At 40.5% G+C, this 19,176-nt stretch overlaps 1 protein-coding gene across 4 annotated transcripts in view; it reads left to right on the top strand.

Moving 5' to 3' along the window:
- The first annotated feature begins 1,505 nt into the window (after positions 1 to 1,505).
- Positions 1,506 to 19,176, top strand: part of ATP2C1 (ATPase secretory pathway Ca2+ transporting 1) — a 101,589-nt gene continuing 83,918 nt past the window's right edge. For 2 of the 4 annotated variants that reach the window (XM_029214065.1, XM_029214068.1), the window contains exons 1-2: positions 1,506 to 1,744; positions 2,005 to 2,186. In XM_029214065.1, the coding sequence (XP_029069898.1) occupies positions 2,181 to 2,186 (6 nt within the window). In that variant the 5' untranslated portion in view covers positions 1,506 to 1,744; positions 2,005 to 2,180. Of the gene's footprint in view, positions 1,745 to 2,000; positions 2,187 to 19,176 lie in introns of those variants that run through there. The other 2 variants (XM_029214067.1, XM_029214066.1) reach the window with 2 other exon arrangements.

Here is a 19,176-nt window from a genome sequence, read left to right as displayed (position 1 = left end):
AGGCAACCAAAGAGTAAAATTCCAGTGTAAGTTACTTTAGATATAAGCAATGGAGTGATAAATCTTGGGGGGTGGGTAATTAGGAATTCAGTGTCAGTGCAGGAGTACTGCAGTTCACAACAGATAATTCTGAAAAGTTGCCGAAGATAAAATGTTTGAGCTAATTAAAGCAATCCAATAGAAAATTATCCTCTATTTTGTAAGATCATATGTTAATAACAAATAACGTCTATGTCTATACATTTCCTACTTTAGAGGCTTGCTTGTGTTTTTAATGTGATGCTGTGGTGGTGTCAAGGTCCAGTAAGTATAGTAATAATCATTACAAATTGATTACAGCACTGGGCAAGAGATAGCACATTCACTGTTGCACCAATCATAGCCTTATGTGTATCACCACTAAGTGGACAAAAATCATTAGGCATGCAAGCCAAAGGTGGTCATATACATAGTAACTCTGAGACTCGAAATGTTTCATCTTGATTTTTATGGTTTCACTTCTGAAATTTAAAAGTGACCTTGCCGAATAAAATCTCAATGTTTCTTCAATCAAGAAACCTGCCCAGGATTTTTGATCCTAGACTAGTTCCACTTAACCTGGGCCAAACAGAACAGCTAACCCGGTCCGTTTGTTATCCTGTCCCCTGAGTTCTTTGCAGGATGTGCTGGAACTCAGCAGGTGTAGACCTGCCCTCTAGTGGATCTGGGTGCGCGACGACTTAGGTTCAACATCTGCGGCATCTGGCTTGACAAGGATTATTAAACTCAATCGTCTATCAAAAGTGACCTGTTGGGGGTCTGGGTTAGGTGCTGAGCAAGTGAAAAATTCAAGAGGCAAAAGAGAACCTGCCGCTGAAGGTAATGCCCGTTCTTCAGCTTCCATCTGGGGACGCGAGGCTTTTAATTGTTCCAGCACCCTCTGGTTGCACACTTGAACGGATGCGAAGCTCTCCCCTGAGCTCTCGGAGCTCTTGGCTCTCTTTGCACGCGGGCGCTGAGGCAAACCCCCACCGGGATGGAACTTTGGGAAGTGGCCCCGCGGGGCACCGCTCCGCGGTCAGCGCCGAGCAGCCGTGACTGGCTTGCAAGTGAGGCAGCGGGGTCTCCGCGTCACCTGCCCAGATTGTGACAGCCGCCCAGCGGGAGCGGCTTCCCGCTGCATCGTCGGGGCGCTCAGACACCTCGTGGGCCCAGAACATGGCTGCGCCTGCCCGTTCGGTCCGGGCTAGCGGCTGCTTCCTGAGGACGCGCGGCCGGCGCGGGGAAGCTGGCAGCTCTCCCACGCTTGCGCCCGGCGGGAGCGTAGAAACGCCGGGCACGTCTCCAAGTGGCCGCCGCAGGGCAGGTGGGGCCGGGGCTGGCGCTCCCAGCCGAAGCCCCTCGGGGCGGGCGGTCGGGCTCCGCTCATTTCCGCCGTCCGTGCCCGGGCGTGCAAGTGCGCCTGCGCGCGCGCCCCTCGCGGCGGAAGTGGTGGCGACAAAGCTCGGTCCGCCTGGCCCCGGGAGTGCGGGGCGGGCCCGGGGTGCGGGGCGCGCCGGGGCGGCGGGCGGTGGGGAGGGCGGAGCCCAGGAGGCGGAGGCGGGAGCAGACCAGCACTGCCGCACCGAGCCGCCGGGCCGCCCGAGGCCAGTCCCCTCACCTGCTGCCCTTCCCGCCCCGCCCGCCTTCCCGGTTGCCGCCCCCACGCCGGGAGAGGCGCCCGTCCGGCGCCGCCGCTTGGCCAGCCGCTCCCGCGAGCCCGCGGGTGAGTCCCCCGCAGCCCAGAAAAGGGGTCTGGGGCTTTGGGGGGCGCCCGGATTACCTCTTGTCCCCCGTTTCTAGAAACTTCCAGGTCCTGGGGGCGTCCGGGGTACCCGGCTGGGGGCGTCTCCGGGGCGCTGCCCCGCCCCGCCGGCGTGAGTGGGGGTATGCGGGCAGCCAGGGGGCGGGCGCGGGGCGTGGGGGGCGGTGGGCGGCCGTCCCTTCCCGCACCCGTCAGCGCCGCTTCTCCGGTTTCTCTTGCAGATGCTGCTGTTAGGGGTGGTGGGCGCAGCCGCGGGTCGCGTGGCCGGGAGCGGGGGTGACGGCCTGGGATTCCGGGGGCCTCTCTTCTTGCCCTCCTCTCCTCTCTCTTCCCAGTGTGGCCGTGGCTGACACTAAAGACTTTGTAGCCATCAACCCAAGTGCAGTTTCGATGGAAGATGAAGGTAAAGGCCCCCGGCAGGCGGGTTGCAGCGCGGAGTTGAGGGTGTGGTGGTTGGCTTTTAAGTTGTCTGTCTTTCGCCACCTTTTTAATTCTCTGATTTTATTTTTTCCTTTGATTGTGAAGTGTCCAAGGAATTGCTTTCCTAGGATATCTGGCTTTTATTTTGGTAACATAGGGCGTTTCGGAAATTAAGGTTCTGTAGGGTGACTGAGCTTGATTCTGCTTTCCCGAGGAACCTGCTTCTTTAGCTTAGGGGATGGAAAGGAAGTTTTCATTTCAGATGCCATCTGCATGTTTCCATAGTCTCTGAGAGAGGAATCACTCCAGGGGAAGTGGAAATGGGGAGGGAAGGCTCTGCATTGCATCCCTGTGTATTTGCATATCAAGCCTTGATTTGGTGTAACTGGATTCGTTTATAAGAAAGAAAACAATTTTTTATTAAATGCAGCTTTGGGGAAAAAATTCGTTGCTTTTCAGTTCACAAAAGTCAATTCTGATTTTAACGAAATATTACGAGGTGATTTCTTAAAGTTCCTCCTCATTTCAAAACATGCTTTGGGAGGTTGACAGTGGAACCTGTTTGTCCACTGTATGCTGCAAGTGCACTGGATTATCATTCACATGTTACTTGATTCCTTTGGTCTTATAAAATATTTAATGCTTTTCATACACTGATTATTTTCTAAAAGCATGGAACAACTCTGAATCAATGTTTTCCTCTCCTGAAACAAGCACACTTATTCTTTGGACTGACTTCTGTGTGATAATCTTTTTTCATTTATTCCTTTTTTTTTTGGAGTGGGGCTGCAAATTGCTATGAAAGATATTTACAAATTACATTTTGTTTTCATGTATCTTTGGTTTTTAAAATCTATATCTGGTACAAAGGAGCTGCAGTTGGGCTTGCTGGCTGCTTTCTAATTTGTTTTTCTGTTGTTGAAAGTGTAAGCTTGATTGTTCTAAGTAGGACTAGTTATTTTAAAATAGACTTTTCTTATATGCAATAATCTATTTTGCTATCTCAGACGTCTGGGATATGAGGGAAATATGATGAAAGGCATGATTATGTTGCTTAATTTTATTCTCGATGGATAATTTGTGGAAGACATTTTCTGAAATACTCATGTATATAACTGCAGCGGACTTTTACTGTCTAACTGGATCTTTAGAAACAGCATTCGAAAGCAATAATTTTTGTCTGGTGGTATGGAAAATCAGTTTTCTGAGGTTTTATCCATTTTGTCTTTTAGTTTATAGATTTAAGGAAGGCAGATCCTTTCTGTACAAGAGACAAAGAATATTAAATGCATTCATATACCTGTTTCTTGGTAGTTGAATCTTAAATAACATGTTAAACTTGAGCTTCTGCTTTTAGAATGTTACCAGATTTAAGAGTGTAGCCTAAAGTCAGTGGATTGTTAGATGTTGCTTTTGTTTCTTGATCTCTTAGGAAAAGGAGCATGACTAATAAAGCTGGCTCTCATTGTCTGTTCAGGTGGTAGGGAGTGGTTGTGAGATGGGAGCATGGTGCACGCTTGTGTCTGAGTCTCTGTACTCTATGGCCAAATAATGATTTGGCCTCATAGTAAAAGATTATACAATTCTTAAAAACTAGTGGAGGTTTTCCGCCTATTAATGATCGAGGCCATTTTGGTCAGTTTCTCATTACCATAACACCTCTTTTTCTTTTCTTAAACATTTTTAAGAACTTGTATATAGCCTAGAAATTTTCAAAACCAATTGGCCATTTTGAAATACATAGATTACTGCCGCTTTCCTTTTTACAGTTAGTATTCTCTTTTATATGAGATATAGTAACATTTTAGGGGTGTGAAACAAAAACAGACTGGAATTATACCTTAACCACCAAAAGTTGTGTGATTTTAAGCAACTTAACCTTTCTAAGCCTCTGTTTCCTCATCTATAAATCGGGATTGGTAATACTTGGCTTACATAGTTAGGAGGGTTAAATGAGAAACTGTAAATTCTCTTGAAAGAGAGGATGGCTAGCATTTAAGAGCATGCACTGTGGAACCAGGCAACTTGATTTGAATGCTGGATCCCCACCTACCATCATTTGGCCTTGCGCACATTAGTAAAGCATTTTGTGCTTCAGTTTCTTTATCTGTGAAATAAAGATATTGATAGAACCTACCTTATTAGTAGCATTTAGGTTGTTAGCATTTAGAATAGTATCTGGCATATATAGTAATGCTCAATAAATGTTAATTGTAAATAGCCTAGCCCAGTGTTTGTATACTAATATGCCACCTGCCATTAATGTTGTTATGACATTGAATGTTTTTTTGGTTAATAAATTTATTTATTTATTTAGGGCTGCATTGGGTCTTTGTTGCTGCGCGCGGGCTTTTCTCTAGTTGCAGTGAGCGGGGGCTCCTCTTCGTTGCAGTGGCTTCTCTTGTTGCGGAGAGCGGGCTCTAGGCGCACGGGCTTCAGTAGCTGAGGCTCCTGGGCTCTAGAGCGCAGGCTCAGTAGTTGTGGTGCACGGGCTTAGTTGCTCCGTGGCGTGTGGGATCTTCCCGGACCAGGGCTTGAAGCCGTGTCTCCTGCACTGGGAGGCAGATTCTTAACCACTGCGCCACCAGGGAAGCCCATGACGTTGAATGTTGAAAGGGGGTACAGTAGTGGCCAAAATGCTGTGTGTGAAGTTTTCATTGTTAGGGAGTGGGTGGATTTAAGTGCAGAATTTTCTATAGTGTAAGGCTTTAAGCCCACAGAGATGTTGGGGCTCTACCAACAAACCAGTGTAGAAAGAGACAGGCTTGGATTTGAATCTGAATAGGTAGTTTTTTTCCTCTCGTAAATATCTCATGAGTTACTGTGTTTCTCAGCTTTTTTAGCTGCTGAGTTTTCCCATCTGGAAATGGGATAATGGCCTCTTTTGGAGGGTGGGTGTGAGGAAAGAATGAAGCCTGGTATGTAATAAAGTGCCTGAGAAGGATGGTTGATACACAGTTAGCCTGCTGAGTGACTGAGTGATTGCTGCTGTTCCCCAGAAACAGAGACTCCTTTAGTTGGTGTGTAGGTAAGTTCCGCCTACCTCTAGGTGTGCATAGGATGGAATTGCTAGTGGCCCTGGGAGCGGGAGCCTGGAGGTCCTTAGGGAGTGTGCCGTGTCTGCAACTTCATCCATGTGGCTCCTTTCAGCCACGGTGCTTAATTTCTTTTGGTACTTCAGTTTCAGTTCTTCTGGACCTTTCTCCCATGGCCCATTTAAACTTTCTTGGCAAACCTTGATCAGTTTTTAGCCTTAGCCTCCAGGATGCATCATGAATACTTAGAGTCAGTCACTAGAAGTATCTGAAGTATTAGTTTCCTGGAATTTCAGGGACTGGTTCTAGACTTCCATTCATGGGTTAGGATTTTATCCACATCCTTTGGAACTCCTTTTTGCATGTTTATCACAGATCTAAACAGATACCATTTAGGAATTGGAGATGTACAAGTAAATGGCTCTTTATCTGATGTTTTAAAAATTAATCATTTGTATGTTTAAAGGGATGGCTTATTAGAAAAGATATTTCTAGCTGGAGAAATTTGCAAATAATTTCTCCTTCCCAGTAATGGACTTTTTTCTTTGGAATAAATTTGGTCTGTTTCATAGAAAAAACACTATAAATTCAATGCACATGAAACTATTTAACATAGCCTTAAATATAGAAATATAATGATCTTCAAGATTTTAGGGCATGCTTAATTTAAGGTTAGAGGCATGGCTAATCCATCTAGAATAAATTCCCCTCATCATTTTGGATAGCATTTGAAAATGATAGTACATTTCTTTACACTTTACTTTTTATTTATTTATTTATTTTGCGCTACGCGGGCCTCTCACTGTTGTGGCCTCTCCCGTTGCGGAGCACAGGCTCTGGACACGCAGGCTCAGCGGCCATGGCTCACGGGCCCAGCCGCTCCGTGGCATGTGGGATCTTCCCGGACCAGGGCACGAACCCGTGTCCCCTGCATCGGCAGGCGGACTCTCAACCACTGCGCCACCAGGGAAGCCCCTACACTTTACTTTTTAAAATAGTTTATTACTCAAGTTCAAATTGTTAGTCACTAGAAATATGTTAAGAAAAGATTGTGTTAGGATAGTTGGAGGAACTGTAAGGAAAAAGGGATGAGAAACCATATTAATTGTATTTCTTTAACTAAAAATAAGAAACCAGGTTATAAAAATATTTTATATCTTTAGGTGTGGAAAATATAATTTATAATGTTTGCAGTTTTGTTGATAAAATAATATTCTTAATCAGTATTTCTAGAAAAGAGTTGAAACTAAAAGATTATATGATAGCGTTTGATAAACTGTAGTAATTTAACCCAGAGGAAGGATGCTGCAGAGAATATTTGTAAGTAGTAGTCTCCTGACAGTTGAGTTCTAAATACATGATTTGTCTTAATGTTTTTATTATTCATTTAATGTCATTAGAACTCAACTCTGTTAACTGAAGCAGTATCAATCAGAATAATCTCCTAGGGAACATTCCCCTTGGAGCTCAAGGCTGATTTTCTTTTGAGATCTTGGTTAACCGTAATCTGTTTTTTAACAAGGTTAATTTTTGTTTTAAAGCTGGAAAGAACACCTTAGCTTGATGGTAAAGTTAACTGGGAAAATTTTAAATTACACCATTGTTACATGTAACATCTTAAAGACCTCTTTGTAAGTTTAAAAGTTCCTCCCATGTTTACTTTGTTAAATAACAGGTTCTTTTTATAGTGATTTCAGGCATCAGTTGTGACAAGATTATTTTTACAGTTTTCATATGGACAAGTGTTAGTAAAAGGCGGTAAAGTAAAAACTGGTTGGATGAACTCTAGGTTAATGCCATCATTTCATACAGGAAAGGATTTCTCAGAAAAAAAAAAAAATGTCAGGCCATCAATGCAATTTCCTTTATATGGCTGGTATTTATATGCATTGGTTAATATGTCTTCCGTCTTCAAGGTTTTAAGTTAATATTGACAAAGGTATACATCTTAGAATTACAGTCATTCCTTAGTATCAGGGGATTGGTTCCAGGAACCCCACGGATATCAAAATCTGAGGATGCTCAAGTCCCTTATACAGAATGGTGTAGTAATTTACGTATGGCCTGTGCACATCCTCTCTTACACTTTAAATCATCTCTAGATTACTTATAATACCTAATACAATCTAAATGCTATATAAATAGTTGTAAAAAACAATGTAAATAGTTGCTAGCATGCAACAAATTCAAGTTTTGCTTTTTGAAACTTTCTGGAATTTTTTTTTAGTGTTTTTGATCTGCAGTTGGTTGAATCTGCCACAAGAACCTGTGGATAAGGAGGGCCGAGTTACTCAAATTGTGTTCAGTTAGATTAGTTTAGACTAAGCTTATTGGATACATTTAGAAAAAAATTGAATGAAATGTTACAAGGCTATCATAGGTTATGGACAGAGAAAGACAGTAATAGCAGGGGTCAGAAACATCATTTTAAGATGGTTGTAACTGGGCATCTAATTCAACTTCAATCTCTTTCTTCCTGCATCAGATTTTAGCGAATGTGTGAATTGGAATTATGTCTTTAATATTCCTGTTAATGATAATTTCTTGGTAAAGGGAGGTCTTTTGGCTTGACTTTTGATCATTTCATCAAGTTACTGACCTAAACTTGTGTCTCCCAAGAGGAAATAACAAATTTAGCACAACACATTCTTTATTCTTTCAGAAAACCCTGAGACGTTGAAGGATCCTTGTAGAAATTATTTTCATTTATTTATTTAGTTACATAAAATGAATCACCTGATAAAGTTGGAATAGCAGTAGGACCCTGATACTGAATATATTTGCTACCCTGTACTGGTGTTTGATTTCAGTTCTTTACAGGAAAACTCAGAAATAATAAGGCAGAAGTATTTAGGATGTTACCCATAATACTTTTCTTGATCATTATTTTTTTGAAACTGTGAAGTATAAATTAAGACTTTTGATTAGGTTGTGAATTTCAGATACTGGATTTAAAGTTATTTTGATTGTGATGTCTTAAAGTCAAAAAGGACAAAGCACTTCCTAAGAACCATTAATATAATGAAGTTCTGTTCTCTGCCTAGGAGAGAGATCAACTTTATTTTTTAAAAAAATATTTATTTATTTATTTATTTGGCTGCGCTGGGACTTAGTTGGTGCACATGTGATCTTCGTTGCTGTGTGCGGGATCTTTAGTTGTGGTGTGTGGGATTTTAGTTGCAGCATGCGGGATCTAATTCCCTGACCAGGGATTGAACCCGGACCCCCTGCATTGGGAGTGTGGAGTCTTAACCTCTGGACCACAGGGAAGTCCCGAGAGATCAGTTTTAAAACAGATCCTGGATTTTTTTCTCATCTTAAAGCCTTTCATTTACAGTATAAATAAATTAACGTTTTTGGGCTGTGTATTATGTTATGAATGTGTTGTATATATATATAAATATATATGTTTGTATGCAGTTATTTCACTAGATTTTGTTTGACTGTTCTAGAGTTTCCCTAGTGGAATGTTTGCTGTACCTACCTCTGGGTTTAAACATTGGGAGGGGCAGAAATGCTAGTTGGTTCATGCTTTCTTTGGGAATCTTACCTTACTTCCCTCTTGAGTGTCAGTTCTCCATTCCCTTGAGCAGGCAAAAGTGGTTCATGGCACAAGTGCCAGAAATAGCATGCGAGCCACTTTTTAATGGCACGTGAACTGATCTCTCCTGTGTCCTTTTCTTAATGCTTGTCAGGGCTGCTCTTTACTGCAAGTTAACATCTGAGTGAAAGTGTCTGTGATGGGATGGGAAATTTCAGTTTCCTTTCCCACTCCAGAAAAAGAGGATGTGGTCTTTGCCGACTACTCTTTGATATCTGCCAGCCCCCTACCCTAGAGGTTGGTAGTTCAGTTATGATATCTTGATGTATACCCTTAATTCATTTGAGGGACCAAGAGAGGTGAATTTCTTCTGATTTCTACTGGTAGTAGAAAAAAGGCAGGGAGTTGGCCTTGTGTCTACATTAGAATGATGGGAATGGAGGATAGGGATGGATGAGAGAGACATTTTACTCCTAGGCAAAACAAGCAGAGCTTGGGCAGTATCTTGATAACAGGGAATGAAGGGGAGGGTTGAGTCAGAAGTGACTACAAACTGTTGAGCCAGTGCAGGTGGGTGAGTGGAGGTGCTGCTGACTGGCTGAAGGAGTGAGCTCACGTGGGCACTGGCCAGAGGGAGGGTGTTGGAGGTCACACTGTCTGTGTGTGGAGAGAGGTTTGTTTTAAAATCGAACACCACCTGGGCTAGAAGACCAGGGTTCAAAGCAAGCTCTTGAGGGCAAAGACCCTCAGTTGTCCCTAATTCAGTTTGAACAGGGTCTGGCACGTAGCCCTTGTCTGTTGAATGAAAATACTGCCTTCTTCACTGTAACTCAGGGGTTCTCAGCTGGGGACAGTTTTGCCCTCCGTGGGACATTTCCAATGTCTAGAGAGGTTTTTGTTAATCACAACTGTGGGAGGATGCTTCTGCCATCCAGTGGGTAGGGGCCAGTGATTCTGGTAAACATCCTGTGATTGACAAGACAGTCCCCTGTCCTCACCAAAACAAAGAATTACCTGGCCAAATGTCAGTGGTGCTGAGATTGAGAAATATTGTTCTAGCCAAAGGCAAGGAATTTAGCTCCTCTAAGCGCTGATTTCCTCACTTATAAATAGATAATAATGACTCTACTTCAGGCTTTTTGGGATCAAATAGGGCAAGATGTGTAAGTGCCTGGCATGAAAAAGCTGCTCAGGAAATACTAATTTCCTTTACCTTGGTTGATGAATAGATTTGAGGAAATTATTTTTGTCATTGGTCTTTTAAACAACTTCTAATTTCAAGGCTTCACATATTTTTCTGAGACGAGTGGGATGCCTAGCAAAACTATAGTTGCATTTATTATCTTAATGCTTTTCTCATGGTTTCATCAAATTATATTTTTGACTCTACTTTGGCTTGGGCTTTGAGTATTTCATGATTTGTTTCTATCAGTAGGCAAAAATGTTAAAATCTGGATTAAAAGTTTTTACCTACTAATCATGTAGGTTAAATTCATTATTTTACTTGCTTTCAGAACTTTTACTATTTGAAAGCAGTATTACTGTTCTTTGAAATTAAGACTGAAGTGTTCTGAGTTACTTGTTTTGGAAAATGCCAGACTTCATATGTCTGTGATGTCCTTTACCTTTTTATCCATTTACAGAATTTCAAGTAGGCTCCTCTCAGAAGTCAGCACTTTCCTTCAGATAGGTGGCCTTCTTTTGCTTGTCAAGTACCTTTTTATTCTCTTTTGTAAAGTGTGGACATTACCACTGTCTGTTCCACTCATGTTAGGGACAGGACACATGTATTTTCAATTCTAATACAAGAGACCATTCCCATGAAAATGCATTCTAATCATAGCCTCACTGTGTTTAATGTTTATTTACATGTACATAGTTGTGTGGCATTCTCATTTTTGAGGAGTCCTTTGCTGGTACTTTGAGGAGTCTTTCCTTTAGGAAAAAAATCAGTTCTGTCTCCCTATGCATTAATTTTCCCATATATCACATGAGATTAATAAAGTAAAGCTGATTTTGTGGCAGCAAAGAAATTCTCATTTAACTTAAATCTATAGGATTCAAAGTTGGTAGCTTTTGATGCCATTAAGTTGTATCTGACCACAAATTGCTAGAAAGGCTTGCACAGCTCCCTGTTGTACCTGTAGCCCTCTAGGTCAGGTAAGTACAGGGTGTGAAGAAGGCCACAGTCATGTTTTTGATTTCATAAGGGGTTGGTTTGCCATAGCCTGTAAAATTAAGTCCATCAATAAACTGCTGCCTGAAATGAATGCCATTGGCATAGGAGGTAGTAGGAGAAGGAATTAAGGAATCTACCATTTGTTTGTATGGTTGAATTACTGGCTAGTCCATAGATTTCAAGGACAGTGATTCCTTTAACAAAGGAGGACCACAGTCTTAAATTCTGATATTACTGGTAGAATAATTGGTGCTAGCTGAAGGCTTTAAAAAACAGTAGTTGTATGTTTAATAATAAATGTAATTTTTCACTTGTAATAATTCATTTGTAATTAATATCTTCCTCTTGTGAGGAGGTACTTTGAAACTGCAAACATCCTGCATCTCATCATACTTTTTTAAAAAATATAAATAAATAAATTTATTTATTTATCTTTGGCTGCGTTGGGTCCTTGTTGCTGTGCGTGCGCTTTCTCTAGTTGCGGCAAGTGGGGCTACTCTTCGTTGTGTTGTGAGGGCTTCCCATCTTGGTGGCTTCTCTTGTCGCAGAGCATGGGCTCTAGGGCGCGTGGACTTCAGTAGTTGTGGCACGCGGGCTTCAGTAGCTATGGCTCGTGGGCTCTAGAGCGCAGGCTCAGTAGTTGTGGTGCACAGTTAGTGGCTTAGTTGCTCCGCGGCATGTGGGATCTTCCTGGACCAGGGGTCAAACCCGTGTCACCTGCAGTGGCAGGTGGATTCCTAACCACTGCACCACCAGGGAAGTCCCGCTATTGCCTTTAGCTCAAAATAATCCACATGCCAAAGTGGCACATCTTGGGGAGACCTGTTAGAACTCCTACACCCTCATTACTTCTATGTTTATTAATTGCAGTTCTACTGTTAAGGAAGAATTGTCCTTTTTCCTCCATTTACCAATGGTCCAACTATTTATTTACATGGATCTGTGGATATTTATTTTACCATATGGGTTAAAATCCAGTGTTTTGTTGCTCAAATTGTTCCAGCTTTGGTTATTGAGAACACATTCAAATTTGCCTGCTGTGTCCTTTCTACAGCGTACCCATCATTTTGTGGGTACTAATTCACTTTCTGGTACCACAGTGTGTTCCCCATGCGTCTCATGTTTTTCCTGTTTGCGCCAGCCATGGAATCAACCGTTTTTCCAAAGGAGGCAGATTCATTTTATTGGAGAGTGGTATCTAGAAACCAAGATTTGGGTGCCAGGCGTGCTCAGTACTGTTGGGGTGTTACTGTTTCTAAGTCTTCTCAGTAGACAGAGCTAGCAAATACATGTATAGTAATACACATTTGTAATTTACATAAAATATATTTTTATTTCGTTATCTATCCATCTACATGTAGATTAAAAACCATGAGTTCATACTGATGCTGCCAGTTCCAATCCCATACCTCAGGGTTCATTCCAGTCCCCACCCCCCCAGCTTTTTCCCTTTCCTTTTACTTCCTTCTCCAGAGGTAAGAAATCTGTTCTCATCCACAGTGTATTTACTTATTTGTTCAATCTTTGTGCACACACACAAAAGTAGTTTCAGAATTGCTAACCTTTTCCCCTGTGAGAAACACATTAAAAAAAATTTTTTTTTCTAGTAAGATGAAGTAATTACCTATACAGTTTTCATCATTTTTTTATGTGTTTTTGTTGTCTCAAATTAATTTACCCTTTTTATGTTGAGTTTGTTACCAAATTGAAGTTGCTATAGTTATTTTTTCTACTTTTTTTTCTCCCTTTAACCTTTATGCTATAATAAAGTGTTTAAGAACCTGTTCTGATAAAGAGTTCCAATTTTCTGAGTCTGTCACCTTACTGGAAGTTCTATGTACTTCTGCCTTTTTGTTTCTGGTAGATGGCAGGTCTAGTGTTGATTAACTCCCTCAGCTTTTGTTTGTCTGGGAAAGTATTTGTCCTTCATATGTGAGTGATAAATTTGCTGGCTAGAATACTCTTGAGTGACAGTTTTTATCTTTCAGTGTTTTGAGAGTGTCATTCCATTCCCTCCTGGTTGTAGAGTTTCTGCTGAGAAATCTGCTGGTAGCCTGAGTGGGGTTCCTTTCTAGGTTACCTTTAAAATTCTTTCTTTGTCATTGATTTTTGACAATTTTAATATAATATGTCTTGGAGAAGGTCTTTTTACATTGAGGTAATTAGGTGTTCTCTTAGCTTCATGGGCTTGTATATCTGGTTCCTTTCCCCAGGTTTGGGAATTTCTCAGTTATTATTTCTTTAAATAAATCTCTGTTTTCTTCTTCTCTTCTCCTGGGATACCTATTACCCTAATGTTGCCCTTCCTAAAAGAGTCTGATAGCTCTTGTAGAATTTCCTCATTTTTAAAGTATCTTATTTCTTTCCTCTTCTAGTTGTATCATTTCTAGATTTCTGTTTTTGAGACAGAAATTCTCTCTTCTATATGGTCTGCTCTTTTTCCAGTGCTTTATAATTCATTCTTCATCTTGTTTATTGAGTTCTTCGGCTCCAGAATATCTGTTTGGTTCCTTTTTAGAGTTTCAGTCTCTTTGGTAAAGTGTTCCTTCTGTTCATTAATTTTATTCCTGAGCTCATTGAATTGCTTTCCGTTTTCCTGTAGCTCATTGAGTTTCTTCATGACAGCTGTTTGGAATTCTCTACCAGATTGCAATATTCTGTGACTTTAATTTTGGTTTCTAGAGAATTGTCCTTTTCTTTTTTGTGGTACAGTGTTACTGTGGTTATTCACGGTGCTTGATGAGTTGTTCCTCTGCCAGTGCATTTGAAGTGGTGACCGCCTTTCTGCTGGATTCTGAGCACTTTCCATCCTCCACCACCTCTGTCGGAGGTGTGGCTTCAGTGCTGTCATTAGTTCCTCTTGTGCCTCCAGAGTTGTTGGTACCTTGCTTCTGCCACTCTCACTGGTGTTACGGTGTCGCTACCTGGTAGTGAGCCCCAATGGTGGGCTCGTCGTTTGCGTCCGGGATCCCTTGAGTTGCAGGCTCCGCTGCTGTGGGAGGGGGAAGGAAGTGGGTGGGGGGAGTTGAGGTTGCACAGATGCCTCTGCTGTGTCGGGTGTTGTAAGGTGTGAGAGCTCAGCTACTGCAGGTAGGGTGTGGGGCGTGGAGATATGGGTGCTTCAGTGGCTGGAGGGGTGTCATCTCAGGCCCCAAAGCTGCTGCTGCCCAGTTAATCTGGGGACTGCTGAGGCCGGGAGGCTGGAATTGCATTGTGTGTACTGCCTCCCCTGCTATTACTGGCTTCTCTGGGGCTGAGGGCTCAGCTGCTGAGGTGGTAGGGTGGGCACTGCAGGCAGCACCTCCCCTGTGTGTTCCAGTCCACTCACCTTTATGTGTACTAATGTGTGGAATTCTCCGGCGTCCTGGTGTGTTGGGCAGAGGCACTTTTTGTTGCTTTGTGGCTGTTTTACTGGTTGTAGATTGAAAGGGAGAGACAAAGGGAGCTTTTCACTCTGCCATGTTGCTGATGACTGAGAAACACGTTTTTAAACTAGAGTACAGTATTTGTCTTCAGCTTTACAGTACAGTCTAAATCTGTTTTCCAAAGTTACTTAGGCTAGTTCTTTTCTTCCCGACCTACTTCTGTAAGGTTGTTACTCATTTGTAATAAAATTATGTTTATTAACTGTTTGTATTCTCTTTTAGTTTCTTTCTACATCCTGTTTGATTTTTAATTTTTTAAATCTTTTGCAGTAAATGGTGATCATATCCCTCCTCCATATCTGTAATGAATATACCTTCATAAAAGGGCTGGATTTGATTAAAGTTAGGTAGAGCTGTAGTGTGCTTTGGCTCATAGTAGTTTACTTGAAAGGAACTGTACTCTGGAGATCATTTTCTTGGGCTTGCTCATCTGGTTCCTTAGTTACAGCTCTCATTTCTACATCTGCACTTGGAAGGTTGTTCTATGTATGGTCCCATGACTATAAGTGCTTGAAATCAGTCCCCCAATTAATCTTCTTTATTCTGGATGCATAGTTTTAGACCCAAAGTCACCTACAGACTGAATACTAATTCTTTTATTGCTGGGGTAAATCATGACTTAAATTATTTTGTGGATCCTGTCCTTTACTGTTTTTCTTTTCTAAGATATAATTCATGTACTGTAAAATCTGCATTTTAAAGTACACAGTTCATTGTTTTTTAGTATATTCACAAGGTTATGTATTCATTTAATTGCAGAACATTGCTGTTACCCCCGAAAGAAACCCCTTACCCATTAGCAATCACTTCCTGTTCTCTCCTTTCCCCAACCCTGGCAGCTACTAATCCACTTTTTGTTTCTGGATTTGCCTATTCTGAATATTTCATGTAAATGGATTCATACAATATGTGACCTTTTGTGTCTGACTCTTTTCATTTTAGCGTGTTTCCAGTATTCAGCCATGTTGTAGCATATATCATTTCTTTTTTTTTTTTTGGTTAAATAATACTCTATTGTATGGATATGCCACATTTTGTTTATACATTTATCAGTTGATGGACATTTGGGTTGTTTCTACTTTTTTGGCTAATATGAATAATAATGCTGTGAACATTCTTGTACAGGTTTTTGTGTGAATATGTTTTCAGTTCTTTTGGGTGTATACTTGGGAGTGGAAGTGCTGGCTTATATGGTAATTCTATGTTTAATTTATCGAGGAACCCCTACAGAGGTTGTATCATTTTTTCATTCCCACCAGCAGTGTGTTGAGTGCTCTGATTAATTTCTCCACATCCTCTGCAACACTTGTTATTTTCTTTCTTTTTTAAAAAAATTGCCATTGCGTGGGGTATGAAATGGTATCATATTGTGGTTTTGATTTGCGTTTCCCTAATGACTAATGGTATCAGGCATCCTTTCATGTGCTTTTTTTGCTATTTGCATATCTTTGGGGAAATGTTTATTTAAATCCTTTGCCCCTTTGATTTTGTTATTTGGTTTTTTATTGTTGAGTTGTAAAGATTCTCTTTGTATTCTGGATCCTGCGTAACAGTATGTACTATACCTGGACTTGCACAGGCATACAAACAGGTTTGTGCAGAGGTGTTTACTGCAGCACTTATAAGACCCTTATCAGACATAGGATTTGCAAATATTTCTCTCATTTTATGGGTTTTATTTTTGTTTGTTTTCGCTTTTGCATCTCACAAATTCCTGTCTTTACTAATGTAATCTGGGGTCATAAAACTCAATTATTATGCTATATTTATTATATAAATGTTCTTTCTCAAGATTTGGCTTTGGATTTTTGCATTCAATTTAGTAACCATACTTACAACAATTATTTTCATTTAACTAAATATTTAATTGACTTTCAAGTTCCTGCCAATCTTTTTATGGTGTGGTACAATTTCCTCCACTAGAGCACGCAAATGAGAATCACCGGAGAGTTTTTTGGTAAATTCACATTCCCTGGCTCTACATCCCACGTAGGAATTCTAATTCTATGTGTCTAGGACAGCCTTTGCATGACTCCTCCTCTGGCTTCAGCCTTATTGTACTGAGAGTTGTAGCCGGAATGGCTGCAGGGGGAATTGTGGGAGAAAGGGTGGGGGAGGAGGTAAAGGGAGGGCTTTAGGAAAGGGCTTCCTGAGAGTAGGAAGAGTTCCTGGTTTTCCAGTAGGTCCGGGTGATGCGGAAAGCTTCTCTAGACTGCTGCCCCTGCCACCCTTATCTCCAGTCTCCAGTTGAGCTATTTCTCTCATTTTAGATTGTCTTTAGATTGTGTCTTGCAGCACAAACTTTTAAAATTTTGATGAAGTCCAATTTATCTATTTTTTTCTTTTGCTGTTTGTGCTTTAGATGTTATAGCTAAGGAACCACACTGCCTGCTTCAAGGTGATAAAGATCTGTGTTTTCTTCTAGGAATTTTATAGTTTATAGCTTTCACTTGATTCATTTTGAATTAATTTTCATATTTGGTGTTAGGTGAGGGTCCTACTTCATTCTTTTGCATGGAATATCCAATTATCCCTGCACTAAGAAGACTGTTTTTTCTCCATTGAATTGTCTTGGCACCCTTGTTAAAAATCAATTGACCATGAATGTATGGATCTATTTCTAGACTCTCAATCCTGTTGCATTGACCTGTGTCTGTTTTGTGCCTGTACCACACTGTTTGGATTAGTGTAGCTTTTGTAGTAAGTTTTGAACGTAGGGATTATGAGTCTGCCAACTTTGTTCTTTTTTAAAGATTGTTTTGTCTATTCTGAGCCCCTTGTATTTCCACATCAGTCGGCTTGTCCATTTCTATAAAAAAGGCAGTTGGAATTTTCATGGGCATTGAGCTGACTTGCCCTTTAAGGATGTAATGTTCTTACATAGGTACAAACATAAGATCTTCTTGAACATTTGGGTATCATTTTATTCTAGGTAACTGTACAAAATGGCTTTAAAAGTTTGAGTTAGTAATATTTTATTCCTCCCTTCTTTGCCCTTTTCTCCAGAGAATAACTTACTTAGTGGTTAGCGGGCAGGGTTGGGGCGAGCTGTATCAATCATTCAACAAATGGTGGAGGGACAGTTAGCTAACTTCTGGTTAAAAAAAAAAAAAATGTAAAGCTGGAATGAGAAAGGCTTTTTATAAAAACTAAACATGAGATGAAACCCCAAAACCATAATGCAAAACATTGATCATATAAAATTTTAAAAAGAAAGAAAAAAAAGTAAGTAGCTAAACTGTAAACCAATGATAAAAACACTTGAAACAAATGACAAAAATCTACTTCATACAGAATGCTTTTTATATCTATAAGAAATAGCCAGTAACTTGTAGGGACAAATGGCCAAAGGACATGAACAAATGTTTCACTGAAAAAGGTTGCAGAGGCCAAAAGATACGAATAGGTCACCAACTTCAATAATGAAGAAATGAAAATTAAAATAACATTTTCCATTCATCAGATTGGCAAAGATGAAAAAATGTGGTTATGCTTAATCTTGGCTATATTGCAGGGAAAATAGAAGCTCCTGACAGATATTGGGAGTTCATTTGACACAATTCCTTTGAAGAGCATCTTAGTGATAGCTGTCAGAATAAAAAATAACACCCAACAATTCCACATTCAGGAATGTATCTTGTATCTGTACTTGAATAAGCATATAAAGAGATTTGTATAAAGATATAGTATATTTATAACATAAATATAATAGCGTTTATAATAGCAAAAATGGGAATAACCCAAATGTCTGTCATCAGGAGGACTAGTTAAACTGGAGCCATACTGTATAATGAAATGCTTTGTGAGCCATTAAACAAAATTGGGGCAGATCAGTATGTGTGGTGAAATAGAAAGAGGTCCAAGATGTACTGAGTGAAAAAAGCAAGTTGTGGTTATGTGATTCCATTTGTAATGAAAACAAAACAAAACAAAACTTGTAACTTATTGGCATAGAAATGTCTGGCAGTATACACAGAGTTAACAGAGGTTACTTCTGGGCAGTAGGACTGGGGAGATGCACTTGTTATTTTAAACCCTTTCTTATTACTTGACTCTGAAAAAGAATGAGCGGGTTTTTATTTTTTTAAAAAAATCATTAAAAATGACTTAGTAATATAATTAAGAACTTATACTAGTTTAGGAGTAAAAGATTTGTCTTTTTCTCTCAAGTTGATTATTTTGTGTATGATCCCTGTTGGTCTGCAGAGGTAAATGGATTTTTTTTGGTGTGTGATTTGTATTGCTTTACTCAAAATGGATTAGAATTAGCTCTTGGATACAAATATTTAATAGCATTTAGAACCTACTGTATCATTCCCAAATATTCTAAGTATGGGAGAAAAATAGGATTTGCGATTGTGCTAGTTTTTATTTTGTCAAATGAGGAATATGTAAGTGTTGGTCTACGTTGGAGCCTGATTGTGCCAGTGTTCTTTGGGTCCATGTTCTGGAACTTAAAGTTCAGTGTGGAAGGTAGCCATTTCACAGTATCTTCCTTAACCGAAGTAGTAACCCTCGGTTCATTGTCGGAAACCTTAGTACCACAGGCGATAGGAGGCAGTGGTATCTCCCTGCACTTTTCCAAATTGTCGAATTTTAGAGTTCGGGGGACCAACTTCCCACCCCATATAAAAATCACCAGTATTCTCTCCTAGAAAGTTTTTGGTGATTGGAAACTCTACACTTTTGTCTGTTGACACTAGTTCTTTCCTTAATTTCAGCAGAATGTTGTATTTCATTTAACAGCCTTAAAATATTTGAAGGTGCCTGTCATATCCTTTATTTATTTAGAA

The sequence above is a fragment of the Monodon monoceros genome, unplaced genomic scaffold, assembly GCF_005190385.1.
Source record: "Monodon monoceros isolate NGI ecotype Baffin Bay Population unplaced genomic scaffold, NGI_Narwhal_1 Super_Scaffold_11, whole genome shotgun sequence".
Lineage (NCBI taxonomy): Eukaryota > Metazoa > Chordata > Mammalia > Artiodactyla > Monodontidae > Monodon > Monodon monoceros.
Note: the sequence above shows the minus strand (reverse complement) of the source record. Positions and strands in the feature narration are given on the sequence as shown.